Here is a 17,313-nt window from a genome sequence, read left to right as displayed (position 1 = left end):
TGGAAGCTTCCCCTAGAACCTGGCCCATCTATTTCAGATTGCAGCCAAGAATACACAGACTCCACTGGTATTGACTTACATGAGTTCCTGGTAACCACACTGAAGAACAACCCCAGGTAAGAATCAGCCCCAGTCAGGGTGGTCCCTGATGGAAGAGCCACTTCCCAGCACTGACCTTGCAACTGGAATCACATTTCCAGTGGATTCCAAATGATCAGGGTCAAGGAGACCCTGAAGACTCCTCACAGATTTCCCTGGCCTGCCCTGCCCCTCATCTGTTCTTTCTGTTCATAAGTTACCTTGTCTCTTATTTATATGAAGGTGCTACTTGCCTACTGTTAGCCCAGGACTGGCAAAGCACCATAAGGTCAAGGCCTATGCTCCTGAAAGTGACCTGGACCCATTGAGAAAGGGAGGGGTACCAAGGGAGGAATGGGGATTGTCCTGCTGCCATAATACCATCTGGCTCCAGTAGGTATGTGTGGGTGCCTGGGGCCTGATGGCATCATAAGACTTCTCTGAAATATTTTTAAATATCCTGTGTTAAACCATATGGCCCATCCATGCACATGGAGTCTTTTAGACGATAAGTTAGGATGCATAGAATCTCTTAAAGATATTGATATGATGAAAGTCCACTTGGGCAGCAGGAAAGCAGAATGTCAGGAGATGAGATGATGTAGCAGGGGACATCTCTTCAGATTCTGTGAAACAATCCTTGGAAGACCAAGGTCAAAAGCCCCCTCAGAGTACAGCCAACGAAAGTCCATTTTTACAATTGATTTTTCAGGGACAGGATGATACTCTTGAAAATAGAACAAGAAATCATGGACTTCATCAGTGATGACAAGTATGTAAACTTTCTCTCCTGCCTCTGGCACTGGGGGTGGGGGGCAGGGGGTGGGGGTCCAGGACTGGGGGAGAGAAGAATGGAACTATGGTGAAGGGGAATTCAGAGATAGCAGAGACTCTGGGCCCTGATTTGTGACTGGTCCAGAGTTGCTGAAGAGATTGGGTGGGGCACAATAGAAGATAGACCTTCCTCCTGTTGGGACCTTGACAACAAACTGACTCTGTACAGGGTCATCGGTCAGCCTGTAGAGTCTGAAAGAAGTTCCTCCTTTCCTTTTGCTTCCCCTTTTGGTGGGGCTACTCTTGGGCCAGGGCTTGCCCTGAGACTCCATCTCTGTCTTGTGGGAGTGTGCCCCTTCTGGCCACTGGCATCCTTTGTCTCTTTGTGGTGCACCAGGCAGGAAAACAAAGTATTTTCCAGTGGGTGCAAACTAGTTTGTCCAAAGGGAGTTGGAACTGTTGCTTTGTTGCAATGTCCATTTAGTCATCAGTTCATTTGCTAAGTTCCTCCTCCATGCAAGATACTTGGGGCACAAAGAAAGGGGTGAAACAAGAGTCCACACTTGCAGGGTGCAAGCATTCTGAAGGAGGAGACAAGGGTGTATTAAATATAGTCAGAATAAGGAGCAGGAGGAAATATGCAATGTAGTTAGTGGTCAGGTAGTGGTCAGGATGCCAAAGCTGATGCCGGGGTCACCTTAAAAGAAGAGCTAGGACTGGGGGGGGCAGTCTACCCTCCAGGAAAATCTGCCTCAGCTAGAAAACAGGCTCAAGTGGGTTCAACGGAGGAATGGTTGTCACTTTGGATTTAATAACCTGTCTTCCAGAAACCTCCTGATGCTGAACTCAGTTTCCCTTATATATTTTACTATTGTAGGAATCATTACAAAAAGTTTCCTCAGATGTCATCCTATCAGAGAATGCTGGTGCACCGAGTGGCTGCTTACTTTGGAATGGATCACAATGTGGACCAAACTGGAAAATCTGTCATCATTAATAAGACTGGGAGCACAAGAATGTGAGTGTCACCCTACTATATGCCCCATGACTCCCATATCCTGCCAAAACCCATCACATTCTATCAAAATGTACTACATTCCAGCATTAACCACCCCACCTCACCATAGCCCACCATGTCCCACTCTAACCCACCACACCCCACCACGTTGTTATTCCGTCGTCCAGTTGTGTCCAGTTCTTCATGACTCTATATGGTGTTTTCTTGGTGAAAATACCGGAGTGGTCTTCCATTTATTTCTTTCTCCAGTAGATTAAGGAAAGCAGAAGTTAAGTGACTTCCTCAGGGTCATGCAGCTAGTGAATGTCTGAGGCCAGATTTGAGTTCAGGCCTTCCTGATTCCAAGCTCAGAGAACTATCTACTAAGCCAACTAGCTGTTTCATGCTCCACCATGACCAATCACCTTGCTTTACCATAATCTACCATTTCCCATATGCCCCACTATACCCCATTACACCTACCACAATCTACCACTTCCCCCACACCCCTCTATAACTCACCATGCCTCAACATGCCCCATACCCCACCATGGCCCCAAGGTGGCTTGTTCTTTTGGTCTCTTCTTCTCCTGCCCTCACCAATCTCCTATTCTTGAAAAAAATCTCATGTCTTTATTCTTTAAGAAACAGAAGAGTTTGATTTGTGTTTCATTCATGTTGATCAAGCTGGACATTTAGCTCAGTGTTACCTGCTGATTCGGATGAGTTGCTTAGGTTTGAGAGGTTGCCTGTGTGTACATGAGGGTACAGCAGAGGATCTGTCCCAAAAGCCTTAGTGCAGTTTAAAGCTTAAAAAGTTTGAGTGCTCTAATAGTTTCCAAATGCATTAAGACTCCTGGCACATCTTGCATAGTGAATGTGAACATATACATATGTAGATATATATTTAGAGAGAGAAATAATGCTTCTGGGTCTGCACACACACTGACACACATGCAATCAATATACATGTATATTTGTTTATATGTAGAAAAAAGAATATGTATGGCCATAAATACCTGCACATGTTTTAAGCTAAATTTCCTGGAATGTACATCTCCTCTTCCATGTTCATCATACCATTACATGTTCCTAATAAGGATTTTCCTTTTATAAATTCTAGCTAGAACATAAATGTGTTAAGAGGATATGAATTTCTGGACAACCTTGAAGTGCCAGGATAACTCCCATCTCTTATCTCCCTGGCATCTGCCTTTGGCCCTTCCTTTTCTTTCTCTGTCTCTTCTTTGTCTCTTCCTTCTCCTCATCTGCCTTCCTAACTATAATTTTGTTACCCTGCTAGCACAACTTCTGCATCTTTCCCAAACTCTAGAAGGGATCATTTGTCTTGTTTCCTCTTATCTGGGGACCAGGGCTGGGGGTTTTGCTGATGGGGGCTCATTTCAACTTGTGCTGCTGCCCTAGCCAGCACACACTCAAACAGTCCCTTCTCTCTAACCTCCTGGACAAAGGCTGTATCCTTATTAAGGGGCTTCCCTCTTGATCAAGAAACTCCCTTCTCTGTCTGGACCTTTAAATACTAGGTGAATGGAGATGAGAATGAATAGATGGGACCTCTGCAGAGGCAGCTCAACCAGGAAGCTGGAGGCAAACAATCTTGGGGGTTAGGTCACTTGACATCTCTGAGCCGGATGCCTTGTTTTTATTGGCTGAGAGCAAAAAATGCCATTTCTGTTTGCTTGTCTTTATGTGGTTCCTTAGCCAAATCTATATTTTACTTGAACTCTTCTGGTATGATGCCCATGCTATGTGGTTTACCCTCCTATCCTAGCAGGTATCTGTTGAGAAGATTACTTGAGAAGAATCACAGTCTCTTGACAATAATTGCCCTTTAATTGCCCTTCTGTGGCCCTTATTGTGTTCCTTCCTCAGTCTGTCAAGATGATATCTGGGTCTTGGTATGTGATCTCTATACACTGCCGCCCGTGGACAATGGGACCGGCAGTCTCCTAGTAACCTGGATGTTGGCTCACTCTGTAGGCCAAAAAGCTCCTTGTTCTTGTTGCCGTTGTAAACATTCACAACCATGGACAAATTTCATTGGATCCTGCCTAGATTGAGATGACGAGTTGCCCCTGGTCAGGAGCTAAAGCAGATGTAGGTTCATCTGCCACAGACCTCCCTGTTGCTGAGGTGCTATTAGTAAGGCTGCTGCCCAGATTGAGGGCACTCTTCTAACTCCAACTGATTGGCCAGCTGCTGATCATGACTATTCCTTGGAGGAAGCAAGTGGTGAGTTGTCAAGAGACAAGACAAAGTCAAGGACCTGCACTTGGGTACTAAGAGTCTGCTGTGGTGGTCTTGGCAGCCTGGGGAAGATCCCATTCTGGGTCTGAGAGCATGAGTGGTGGTCACTGTTAGGGGCCTGTTTATTGGCTGGACATTGCAGGAATTCTCAGGAGAGTTCTTCTGGTTGGGGGGGAGAAATCCCACGGTTGGCTGAGCTTGCTTCATCCCATGATCTCTTCATCATGGACCTGTAATTCAGACATATTGCCATCTGCCAAGTAACATAAAAAATTAGATAATGAGTACTTAGGCTTAGTACTGCATGCATCCTCCTTCTTGAGGAAAGCCACAGGCATCTAGTAGCCAAGGCACACGGATGAGGGGGCTAGGACTGGGGCCAGTCACTAAAGGGAGGAGAGAGGCAGGATTTCAGAAGGCTTGGATTGAGAGACATACCACTGACTTTTCATTGCAATGACATTGAGCTCTGTAAGACCAACTGGGGACCTCAAGGCATTTATGATTCAGAGTATTACAGTAGAAGCATGTGATTACCAAAAATGAAAATTCACTCATTATTCACATAACCCATTTCAAAAGCCCATTCTACAGACAGTATAGAAGTTGCTACAGTCTTCTTAAGAAGGAACATCACATTTCCTCTTACAACTGGTCCCTCAGGAAGAGAGTTCCATCCATCCATTCGAACATCCAACAAGGTCTACCTGGAGTTTGAGGGATACTTGGGGAGAGTTAGAGAGAAAAGAGTATAGTGAAACTGCCTTTATTTTATGAAGAAATGTTATGAGTCAGGGAGAAAGTCTACTAAGAGAAACAATTTGAGAAAATAAGTCAGGAAGCATTTATTAAGTGCCTACTATGTACCAGACAAAATTCTAAGTGCTTGAGATAGAAGGAAAAAGCAAGGGGCAGTGGTTTCCCTGGAGGACTTTCCAGAAACAACAGGCAAAATCTCTGTACAAACAAGTACAGGGAAAGTGCTGAAAGGAAGGTATCAGGAAAGCCTTCTTGGAGAAGGGGAGATTTTAGCTTGGACTTGAAGGAATCCAGGGCATCCAGGAGGCAGAGGTGAGGAGGGAGAGTCTTCCAGTTAAGGTGGGCAGTCATGGTGGGGAGATGAGGCCAGTGAAACAATCATGCAGAGTATGTCAGAGTCGTGAAGAAGAAACCTGGAAATCTAGAGGGGCTCCAGCTTATGAATGGCTTTGAAAGCCAGAAGATTCTCCACTTGTTTCTAGAAGTAATAATGAGCCACTGGAGTTTATGGAATAAGGAGATAACATACTCAGATCAGAGCCTTAGGAAAATATATTTGGTGGCAGAGTGGAAGATAGACTGGAGTGGGAAGAGGTTGGGGAGAGCCCCAGGAGACTGAGAAAGAATAAGGTTTTATTATCATGGCTAAAAAGAATCTGAAGAAGATAAGGAGAAATGAGATGGTGGGATCCTTTTTAATGACAATATTGCAATTTTGAATCTCATGAAGAAGATGAGCTTGATTCTTTTAAGATACTTTGCTAAACTGACTTAGTCAAACGGTGCAGGATTGTTTTTTTCTGCAGTGAATAAAGGTCATCTGTAGTTACAATGAAGGCTTGAAGCTACTCTGGCTATCAGCTTGCTGAGATAATGAATCATGTCTACTTCGTTATTTTTCCCTTGTAAATAAATTTCATATTTGGTAACCTTAACCTTTTTTTTAAATACTAAGGCATTAATTAGTTTCTTAGAGGGACAGGCTCATAACATATGAGTGTATGCTTGATTGTATGTATGTATGCATATGCACATACAGAGAAAGAGAGACAGAGCCTGAATGTGTAGTGACTATTGGGAAAGACAATTTCTGCAATTTTTTTAATGATAGGTAGATAGATGCATATATATATATATAACTTTCATATTTTGTAGCATACTCATCATATCCCACATAAATGTATAAAATTAAAATTTCATGAATTAGAATAAGGACTCTGAGCATAGATAATTAATTAAGATTTGAATTCTTAGCAATTCATGAGGAAATTTTAGATTGCCCAAGAACTAGGGTTGATGAAGTTAACTATGCAATCAAGTGAAGTGTGACCTACAAATAAGTTAGGTAACCTGGAGCCAATCTTGTTTCAAGTAGATAGTAGGTCATCCTAACCTGGTTATATGAGGGTGGCAAAGCTGATGGCTAGATTAGATGTCAGGGGTCCTGGGTCCAGTTTATCTTCCTGCACATAACTAGACATGTGGATGCTCCAACTATCCAACCCTAGCCCTCTTTTCTTAAAATAGTCTATTCTTAGGGCTTACCTTTCTCACCAACTAAATAAAGGTGTTGAATGAGACTCTGCCTGATCTCAAGGGTCTTCAAATCCTCAGATTCCTATTTTATACTACGTCAATTATATAGAATTTCTAGGGACTCAAAGGTGTTGGATGGGCTTGAAGATGAAGACAGGGGCAGAGTCTGAGCTAGAGTTATTATACTCTATGCAGATGAAAGAGTGTCTGTCATGAATGAATGACCTACGTGAAAGAATTAACATGTAAGTCCTCCATGGAGGGAAGGCAAGAAGCTGGCTGTTCATGAAGGGAGAGGAAGGACAGTCAGAGGGAGCCCAGGTGGCCAGTCCAGATTGTTTGGATTGAGGAGGGCAGAGAAGTATAGGGGAGGTCTCTAGGACTTGGGCAGGACTTCTCTGCAAGAGAGAAGCTGCAGAGCATCAACAAGGATTGCACAAGAACAGTAGTACAGGGGTAGATGCTGAGGAGTCTCTCTCTCTGTCTCTCTCTGTCTCTCTCTCTCTCTCTGTCTCTCTCACACACATACATATATATATATATATACATATATACATTTATATATTTCATACACACATATACAGATATAATCACTATAACTATAGAGAGAAAATGGATGGAAGTAGACATATATGAATATTTTGCATCAAATTTATCAATTCAATTCAGCAAATATATACTTATCACCTACTACCCAGATCAGGGATAATACTATCTAGAGAAGGGTCTAGCTACTCTCCCAGGTGATCTGGGAAATGAGAGTTCATTGATCATTTTCCTGGTTAATGCAGAAAGCAATCTGTCTGCCCTCCCACCCCTGTGTGAGCCTTGCTCTGTGACCCTGTGGACCCTGGAGTGACATATGTATCGGGAAATAGAAAGGAAGCATGTGATCACAGTTTCGTAAAAGAAACACATGGAGCCAGCTAAGTGGCAAACGTGGATAGAGCACTGGCCCTGGAGTCAGAAGGACCAAAGTTCAAATGAGCCTACAGAAACTTGACAACTTACTAGCTGTGTGGACCAGTCTCTTAACTCTGATTTCTTTACAAAAAAAGCAAAAGAAACAAAGGTAGTTTCCTCCTGTCTTTATACTTTGCTTCCCTTCTGCCAGTCTGCTTCCCTTCTTCCTTTCTTTCTCTCTTTCCTTCTCTCACTCTGTCCTTTCTCTTCTCTTAAGTCCTATTCTTCTGCTCTTTCTTTCTCCTTTCCTTTGGGCTATATTTATGAAGTCCCTTCCATGAATAAGATTCTACACTTATCTCTGGGGGGATATCCCAAGACAAATAGAATTTAATCTCTGCCCTAATGAAGCTTATCTTCAAGTAGGAATGAGAGGGCATAGTCACATAGAAATAGAAGGCAAACTGGAATAGAATGCAGCACATAAGGACTACCAATCAGGCTTTCCTATATCACAAACAAACACAATAACAAAACTTACTAATTGACCAGTCTTATCATCAAGGCCTCTAATCATTGTCTTGTATGTCTTATAGCTTTCTTTCTCAAACCAAGCTGCTGAGGGGACAGCCAGAATCCATTTTCCTGAGGATTGGCAATGATCCTAGGGTCACTATTATCTAAATATTAATCATGACCAATGCCATGGCTCATTTATTGGTCTGAATCAATGTCTTCCTAGATAAGGGTCTTGATCTAAGAGGGCAACAGACTTCATGCAGGGAGTTATGGGAATACATTGGGGAGGAGAGGCTGGGGGGGATCAGGCAGAGATAGATCTTTCTCCAGTGGTGGGCAAAGGGAATGGAAACTCATGTTAAGATCACATCTCCATCCAAGGGCACAAGATAACCCAACCATCCAGAAGTTTCACTTGGTTTAAAAAATTGTCCCAAGCTAATAAAAGAGGTGGTAGTGGCTCTTTATCCTTTGTTTTTAGGGAGTACTCAGAATCCTGTTCGCCTCAGTAGTTGATCTCAGTAGTTCATTTGTTCCTGCTTACTGATACTGAGTCCCAAGGAAAATACGGTAGGGAAAGAAAGAATGGAGAAGAGTACCAAGGACAGCGGCCTCACCCCCATAAACTACCAAATGGCACTTAAAGGTGACTAGGCTGGACCAGATTAGGCTGGTGCATCTAACTTAGACAAGCTACAGGCAGCCCATTGGAGCAACTGCTCAGAGCCCCCTGATCTCTTCTCCCTCTAAGTTTTCAGCTTTCTAGAGGGAAGTCAATAAGGACCTCTCCCCCCAGACAGAATGACAAAGGTCTGACAGGTCCACTTTTCCATGTAGGAAAAGACAAAACCAAAACCAAAACAGGGTAATAACTGAGCTCAAGAACTTTTATGAGATCTTCCTAATACTTGTAAAGACTGTGTGTGTGTGTGTGTGTGTGTGTGTGTGTGTGTGTGTGTGTGTGTGTATCCTGCATTTTCTAATTCCCACGTAAATTGAGGAGAGGCATATTCAGATTTTCAGGCCTCTACCTGCCCATTTTGTGGAGCATCAATGAATTCAAGTAGATGAGCCCAACTAAGTCAACTCCATGTGGCAGATGAGAAAATAGGAAGCAAATGAGCAAGTGATTTACCTGAGGATACACAGAGAATGAAGGACAAATAGGTGCTTCATGCCTCAGGTCCCTTTCTCCAGATCAGTACTCTGACCTCTAACAATCCATCACTGACCATCTTGTAGAATTCCCATTCACATTACTTAAGGTATTAGAATTCTCAGGCTAGGAACAGGGGTGACACTGAATATCTTAAATTTTTAAGGAAGAGTAGCCTGGTTACATTCCACAAAGGCCCCCCAGACACAGAACTTGGAACACAGTAAAGGATTAATAAATTATTTTTATTCCTCCTAATTAATTTCAATTCTCTCTCAAGGACTAGGGCTACTCCATCTTCAGACTTCTACTGATGATGGGATCTCTGCCCCATGAATGGGCACTCAGAGATTATTCAAGTAGAAAGTAGTCAAAACAAACCATCAGAGGTAGTCCAATGCCTCTGAGGACCTCCATTACATTTTGTCATCTCATTGCAATTCAGGCTGAACTTTCCTCCACCTTGCATGTCAGAGTGATTCGTGACCACAATTTAGAGATAGCTCTGGTCAAGGTAAAATTTAGGCATTTAGTGAAGGAGTACCAGCAAGAATTGGGTCTGGAAGACTAGGATTGGCTGAAGGAGATGGTTTTGTTGATCTGAAACAGGAGATAAGTGTCATCTCTCTCAATAGGAAACCATTTCTATGTGTAATCAGCAGGATGAAGGATGTTGGGAATCACCTTTACAAAGACAGGTTTGGTGGAATGAATACTCCCTCCTAAATAAGGAGGCACGCACCAACAGGCTGTGAACCTCTCATCATTCTCGGCCTCCTACCTGGGAATCCAGCTCACCAGGCAAGGGCAGTACAGATGAGCAATTATGATTTGCTGGCCAAGGCAAACCCCGCAATCTGACCCTCCTAAACTCTTTCCAGCATGGTGTTTCTTCCTAACAAGTGACATCGGAGGAGGACAGAAAAAAAATCTTGGTGGCCCTGTTCTCCTCTCCTTGAGAACTTTTTTTTTTGCTTGTTTTCTTCTGGAACAGATGGTCCTTAAGTCTTTGGAGACTTACTTGCAAGCAGCTGCTTGAAAGTAGTCATTATTACTTATGACTTAACTTTCCTACTGTTTTACTTCTCTTCTTTCAGATTGTCCTTGACTTCCACATATTTACATTCTCAATCCATTGTTCTTTCTCTTGTTTCTTTGGTGAGATTTGCCACCATGAAGTCACATTCTGTTGTTTTAATTCTCCCAACTATTTCTATTGTGAAGTCTATATACCCTGTGTTCGCAGTTCTTTGTCTCTTAAACCATTCTGATACAGCTTGCTGTGATTCCACACTCTCTTAGGGATCCATAAGGTCCTCATCCTCATCAGGCAGTGATTTATTTTCCATTTCTTTGCAATATTTATTCAGAGATGTCTGGACTCATTAAGATGATCTGGAAACCATAGTTTCTTCTGTTATTAATATCATTCCTACTGATTTACTGATATATGTTCAAGGTTTTTAGCTGATTATTTTCCTCCTATGATCTCTGGTCATTTTAATCTTTTTTCCCTGGTATTTTTCTGTTTCTTATTTCTTCCCTTTTGCTGGCTTTTCTCCGGAAAACTGAACCCCCTCCTGGAGTTTGATTGCCAGTTTGCCATATGCCTCTTGTCAATAACAAATGCTTCTCTTTTTTCAGTATACATGAGGTCATTCTCACTCTTCCTTTTCATAAGCAACTTTTTCACCTCTGCTCACGATTTGTTTCATTCCAGAAGTCAACAATGAAGGCTGAATAAGTCATTTACTAGAGACTAAGGACTAACTCACAGTATTGATAGTGATAAATAGATTTATTCATTGATCAAGTCATTGTCCATTTGCAGTAGAATTCCAATAAATTATTAGTTTGGATTTTTGGTAGGTAGTAGGGTCCATTAAAGGGTATCAAGGAGTGAAGAGTATGGGTCAAAGGGTAGCACTGAGAAGGAGCATGAGTGGTCTGGAAGATGTTGAATGACTCCCAAGGGGAGGCCTCCATCAGAAGAGAACAGTCACAGGCCATGCTTAGGAGTTGCTATGAAAACCGTCTTGGGACAGCAGAAAGTTCCAGATGGGTATTAGGACCTACTAGAAAGGAGTTGCTTCCATATCTTAGAAATAAAAGCTACCTAGAGAAGGCCATTCAAATCTGGGGATTTTCTACTGTCTTCCATCATTTTATGCCCATTCACACCCATTGGCCACTTGCATTTTTAGATTCCAAGGTCTCATTTTTTTCCAAGTTATGCATTGTTCCAATATTCAAATACTTCAAAAAACCTAGTCATTCCATGATGTCATTTAACATATCAAAATTAATGCACACACATATATGAGAACAGAATTATATAATTAAATGCTTTCCAGCAGAATAATGATACAATCATTTGTAGCTCCCATTTCCTCATTGCTTGGTAGTTACTGAAACTCCAAATACCCACAGTAGCCTGGACAAGCTCAATAATCTACTGTCATGGCTAAGGTTGTCCAAAGTTTCTTTGGATATGTTTCATGTATTGACATTGAGCTTTCCTGTGCCTGGAAGTCCCATTCCTTGTGTATAGACAGCATTTATTCTCCAGTGCTCAATAGGGTCAGACCTATAGTGGGGGTATGGGGCAGGGGAAGATCACAGATAAATCCTATGCTCTGATCATTGGGACTTAATGATTGAGGGATTCCTTGGAGAGGATGGTTCCTTTATATCTCCTTTCTATGATGAAATCATTGAAAAATTTCTAGACCCACTAGAGAGTGACTATTCTGATGAATGGTTCTACTATGGTCTTGAGTTATATCCTATCATTGGCACAGTGCCCAGGAGTGCCTAATACATGCTTGCTGACTCACTGGTCTCAGGTTATCTAGGCTGCCTCTTCAGAGCTCTGAGCACTCGATTTGCCCATGTATGTTCTTGGGGCATTCTGCATCTTCCTTCTGCTGTGGGGGCCTTGGTCTTCATGCCCAGGTTCAGCAACCCCAGAGCTGCTCAGAAAAGGTCCATGCCAGGGGCAGGGACTTCAGAGCTTTCTTTTCACTTTGTTGTTTGGGGGAAGTAATCATAAGCCTGAGCATCTCAGGGAGTTACTGCTTTGAGGAATCATAAGCTGTTTTTCATGTGATTTGTTAATTAAATCATCCTCAATATAAGATTTTTCAAAATCTATAAGTGAAGAGAAAAATATTGTCCCTTTTTTCTGTATGTCTCTTTCTCTTTCTGTTTGTCTCTGTCTTTCTGTTTTCATCTCTTTCCCTACCTCTCTCCCACTTTCCCTTCATCTCCCCCTTTCACCCTCCCTTCCTCTCTTCCTCCTGTCTCTCCCTTCTTCTTCCTTCCTATTTTTCTTCCTCCTCCTCTTTCTCCTCCTCCTCCTCTTTCTTCTTCATCTTTCTCTCTTCCTCCTCTTCTCTTTCTATGTTTGTCTCTTTGCCTCTATGGCTCTCTATCTCTCTTCTAGCACCTTGCTTTTGTACTTTTATTTTTGCATTGATTTCATATATTAATAGACTTTTTACTTCTTCATAAGGGGAGGAAAGAATCTTCTAAGCTCCATCCCCAGCCCCTCTTGATGTTAAGGAAGAATTCTAGAGGCCGGTGTGACCCTAGGTTACAGGTCTTTGGGCTTGGAACTAGAACCAAGGAGTTTGTGTGGGCTCTTGTGGAGAACTGAGGCCAGTTGGGTGCAATGCCATACACATGCCTAGCTGTGAGCTGAGCCCTGGTCTGGGTGACAGGAGAGCTGGACTGAAGGGTGACTCTCCTCTTAGCAACTTGGTGACCCCTTCCCAAGCATGACAGCTCCTACTCCGAGTTTCAGTCACCTCATCTGAAAACTGAGGGGGCGAGCCTCTGTGATTCTCTCTCTCCCCCTTCTTTGAGCTTTCAAACCATTTAGCTGTGGGAGCAATTCCCTGCCATGCCTCCCTCCCCCACGGTGGCTGTCATCTTCTCATTCTTTTCCTTTGTCTTCTTTCTCACCACCCACTCCTGATGACTTGGATCCTCTGTCTCAGGCAGGTGCTACAAAGAGAAGTGGGATGCCCCTCCCTATGGACCCCCCAGGCCAGAGGATTTGTTAACAGAGACTATGGGACAGACAGAAGGGGTGTGAGGGCAAGACTGGAGAGGGAGGCAGTGTCAGTCCTCTGTTGGAACATTCTGGGGAATGTGTAGATGAGGCTAGGCAAGGCCGGGCTGTTGTTCTTTGTTGTTAGGGGTGGGCACAATGATTCCTCCTCCACAGAGATCAATATTTAGGAGAATATGCTTAGTTATATGGGTGGTTTCTGATAAATAAAGGCTCACCACTGACCACAGTCAATGAGTGCTGGATCTTGTTCCTGGGTGATGCAACAGCAGATTAGGGATAATTCTTACAATCTGAGGGTTCCAGGCCATCACAGCCTTGGCAGTTACAAACCCCTGAGACTCTCCTGGTGAACACTGGGAATTATACCAGAGTCAACCTGGTGGATGAGACCTCAGCCCACCTGATCTGGTGGATGCTTTGTCCAGCTCAGACTAAGGTGGACAAAGGCATGATGCTCAGGTTCCCCACCCCATGGCCTAGGGAAGGACAGTCTATCCCAGTTCTCTTACCTTCTCCTCCCTACCCTTCCTTGGAGTTTATCTTCATTGTTGCAGCACAATATTTCTGAAGCCCTTAAAATCTGGGTTCTGTGGCTTCCTCCATGGCACTGTCAGTGTGTGCAGAAACCTCTTTGTTTCCAAGAGTATTCCCACAGATTTGGTTATTTGCCTTTGGACCATTTCTGCTAAGAAGCTATCCATTTTATGATTAGGAAAGTTGAACATAGAATGGCTAAGTAAATATGTAAATAGACTGTCTATGTAAATAGACTGTCCCAAGACCAAAACCAAGAAGGATGGTTCCTTGTGCCAAAGACAGGTAGGAAGAAGAAAATCTGCCCTTTGTGAGCTTGGCCTGGAAAAGCCATCAGAGGTGAGATCCTTGGATGCTATAGACCTGCCTTGGGAGGAGACTTTGGACATAGTGCTGAGCATGCAAGTCTCTATAGGGTGAAGTTTGTCAGGCAAGATTTTGGCCTTGACCCTTTCAGACCAGACTGAATTAATAATCCCAACTATCTTCCTCAAGGATCCTCTTGTCCCAGGCAGCCCTTCTTTTCCCAGCCAGATGGCCCCAACTCAGAAGAGGGAGTTGTCTGACCAGTGAAATGATCCTGGCTCAGCAGCAACCAACCTTCAGTTCCATTTCCTAAGAGAAAGGGAGGTTCCTATGAAGGACATCGGAGCTATGAGAGAGAGTCTCCAATGAAGCCTTCATTGAGGAACCCTGGAGAGCATCACAGGCTACTCCAAACTTTAAACACCACTATCTCTGAGGTGATCCCCCAGAGAGGACCCCCATAAGGACTCCAGGAAAAGGCATTGAGTTATTTGGTGATTTGGCAGCCAATGAAGTGAGTCTTGTGAGACAGATGGGAAGAAAGAACATTTCGATTGAACCCATATCTCTTTGGCTGACAACAAGCCTAGTCTGACATGGTTGCTGCCATATGTGAGCTCCTCTTCCCCAGATGAGGTCCTCTGGATTCTAAGTAAGATGATCAGCTGTTCTGATGCAGGTCACGGACTGCAATTACTGGGTCCATGACTCAAGGGACCATGTGTGACATTGGGCATCTCTGTTGCCTTGACTTCTCAAGCTGAGTGCTTAAGACAGAGTGAACAAGAAGAAGTTTTGGAGACATGGATTATCTCCTTCTGAAGAAGCAAGTACCCCTCACCCCCAAAGCAGTCACCCTCTGGATTCAGACTCAATCTTAGTAGGGTGGGTGAGTTGGCTGGCAGAAGGAAAGAATTCATTTACCTAAAAATAAATGTCAAGACCTGTTTTACACTCCAGGGACTTTATGAGAATACTGCTATACATGGAGGGATTGATGGTGAGGCACTTTCCCATGGAAAACCAAGGTGTGTTTTCTTTAGAAACATCATTCTACGAATCAGCAGCAATATGCACTAGGATTTGGCATCTTTTTGATTCTCCATGTTAACCCTGACAAGCCTAGAGATGAGTCCTGCTCCATGGCAGCCTAGAGAATGAAAATGCATGAATGCCAAGCAGGCCATGGAGGGCCAGTGAGTTTTTCCCCACCGGAAGGAATTTCAAAGATATCAAGCATCTCAGAAGTAGCCGATCAGTCAAAGCCTACTGAACAACAGCTGCCAATGTCCTGCAGAGATCTTCTAAGGTGGGAGCTTCTGTAGAATACTTCACCATTCCATAATAATTGCAGACTGAAGAGAAGGAGCAGTGGAGACTATTGAATCTACCCTCCTCAGAACATAAATGGTTTACCTAGGGATTAGAACCCAGGTCTTTCAGACCCCCCAGTTCCATGCCTTAACCAGTAGACCATGACTGCCTCTCACTTTGTTTTTTTTATTTTGGGGGGGTTTTGCAAGGCAGTGGAGTTAAGTGACTTGCCCAAGGTCACACAGGTAGGAAATTATTAAGTATCTGAGATCAGATTTGAACTCAGGTCCTCCTGACTCCAGGGCCAGTGCTCTAGCTGCCCCACCTCTCACTCTGAAATGCCTTGTTGTTCAGTCATTCCACTCACAGTGGTTGTGTAAAGTGAGATCCATCATGACTTAAAAACTTGTGTTAACTGTGGCAGACATAAAGCATTTCAGTGATTCTTGCTCAATTTTTCTTCTCTTTTTTCCTCTTTCTCCTTGCATCTCGTTTGCACAGGCTCCATTGCTTTTAGACAAGAGGGATCATAGAAGGGTTTTTGATGAGGAGAGGGGAACATGGGAGAGGGTGAGCCATGTGCTTCAGGAGGGTTATGTCCTCTGTGAATGCCCCAGTGCCTGCCCTCTGCACAGTTGGAGGCAAGAAAGACCCAGGTGAAAGCAGCAGGGTCAGATTAGAAGTTAGGAAGAGGGGAGAGAAATTCTCTTTCCATTTTTAAGGAAGAAAGCATCGTTAACTATAATTTGATTACATTGAGTATAGCAAGGAACCCAAGATGAATAGGGGTTGCAGAAATTCTTTCTGAATCTGAGAGGAGACTCCATCCATTTCCAGGTTATATTGTAGAATTTGGAGTGAATTTTTGTGAGAGTGGAGGAGAGAGAAGGATAGACTGACTCCTGAAAAGGAGGCTGAGAAGTTATCTGGATGGTTGGTTGATGAAATAATGTATGCAAATCACTTTATGAATGTTTGGGCACCATATAAATGTCAGCTGTGATTCACTGAAGGAAGGGGAAGAGGACACTGGTTGATAGTGAAGGAGTGTGAGGAGAGGCTGGGCAGAAACACATGGCCCATAGGGGGAAGGGTTGTGAGTCAATGACCAAGCAAGGTTTGAGACTGATCAGAAACCAGTCAGAGGGGAGAAACAGAGGTAACTGGGGGTCCTGGTTAGGTTCAGTGCTATAAGATGATCAGTGGGTTGCCTCTCAATTCTACCCAAAAATCCTGACTGGAATTGACAGGGGAAATTATGTATATGTGTTTATTTGGGTATACATGTATGGGTATGAGAGAGAGACAGAGAGAGACAGAGAGAGACAGAGAGAGAGAGACAGAGAGAGAGAGAGATAACCTGAACCTCTTGCCCAGGTCCTGCCCCAAAGTTTTCCTGCCTTCCCCCACCCCCACTTCAAACTGAGACTTTTAAAAAATGGCAAAACCCCATCCCTGATAGAAATGCAAATCTTCTATCATGGGGAAATGATCCTTTTAGTTACTTCAAACAAAGAGCTCTAGCTTCCTTTCACATGTAGGGAAGAACATGAGGGAAAGTCTTCAAAGAGAGCTGAAGATGATGACATGGAAGGACATTTTCAGGAACCTTAGGAAATACAAGGAACCTATGTTCCTTAAATTTGCAAAAACCTACTCTATTTTTATAACTGCATTTGTATATAAGAGGTTTAATTTGTAATTTGTAATTCTTTTATCTTGTGCATCCAGACGAAACTTTACCTGAACATTGAAAAGGCCCATTAAACAGGGTCCCAAAGAACCTGGGCAGAACAGGAGGCACTGAAAGGGACCATTGGTAGAAACTGCTTGTCTTTTTAGTTCTGTTACCCATAAATGAAGCTATTTGGGTGTCAGATCTGGGGGAAGGAATCATGAAAGGAAAACAAGGTAGCTAGGTCAGCAAATGGAGTCCAAGAGTGAGGGAAGGTGGGTTGGTGGCCACAGCATCAAGTATCAAGCACCTTTGGAAGGCAAAGGGAAGACGCATGCAGGAAGTATTCGGATATGAGAACCATGGTCCTTGTTTTAGAATAGAAAAATGGTATTGGCTGTTCTGATAGCAGAGGA

General features: G+C 43.4%; 1 protein-coding gene across 12 annotated transcripts in view; it reads left to right on the top strand.

The window, feature by feature from the left end:
• ARPP21 (cAMP regulated phosphoprotein 21) overlaps positions 1-17,313 on the top strand; it is a 100,240-nt gene that overhangs the window by 8,720 nt on the left and 74,207 nt on the right. For all 12 annotated transcript variants that reach the window (XM_074199323.1, XM_074199320.1, XM_074199318.1 and 9 more), the window contains exons 6-8: positions 38-116; positions 791-850; positions 1,730-1,870. In XM_074199323.1, coding sequence (XP_074055424.1) covers positions 38-116; positions 791-850; positions 1,730-1,870 — 280 coding nt within the window. The remainder of the gene's footprint in view (positions 1-37; positions 117-790; positions 851-1,729; positions 1,871-17,313) is intronic.

This window comes from Macrotis lagotis, chromosome 8, assembly GCF_037893015.1.
Source record: "Macrotis lagotis isolate mMagLag1 chromosome 8, bilby.v1.9.chrom.fasta, whole genome shotgun sequence".
Lineage (NCBI taxonomy): Eukaryota > Metazoa > Chordata > Mammalia > Peramelemorphia > Peramelidae > Macrotis > Macrotis lagotis.
Note: the sequence above shows the minus strand (reverse complement) of the source record. Positions and strands in the feature narration are given on the sequence as shown.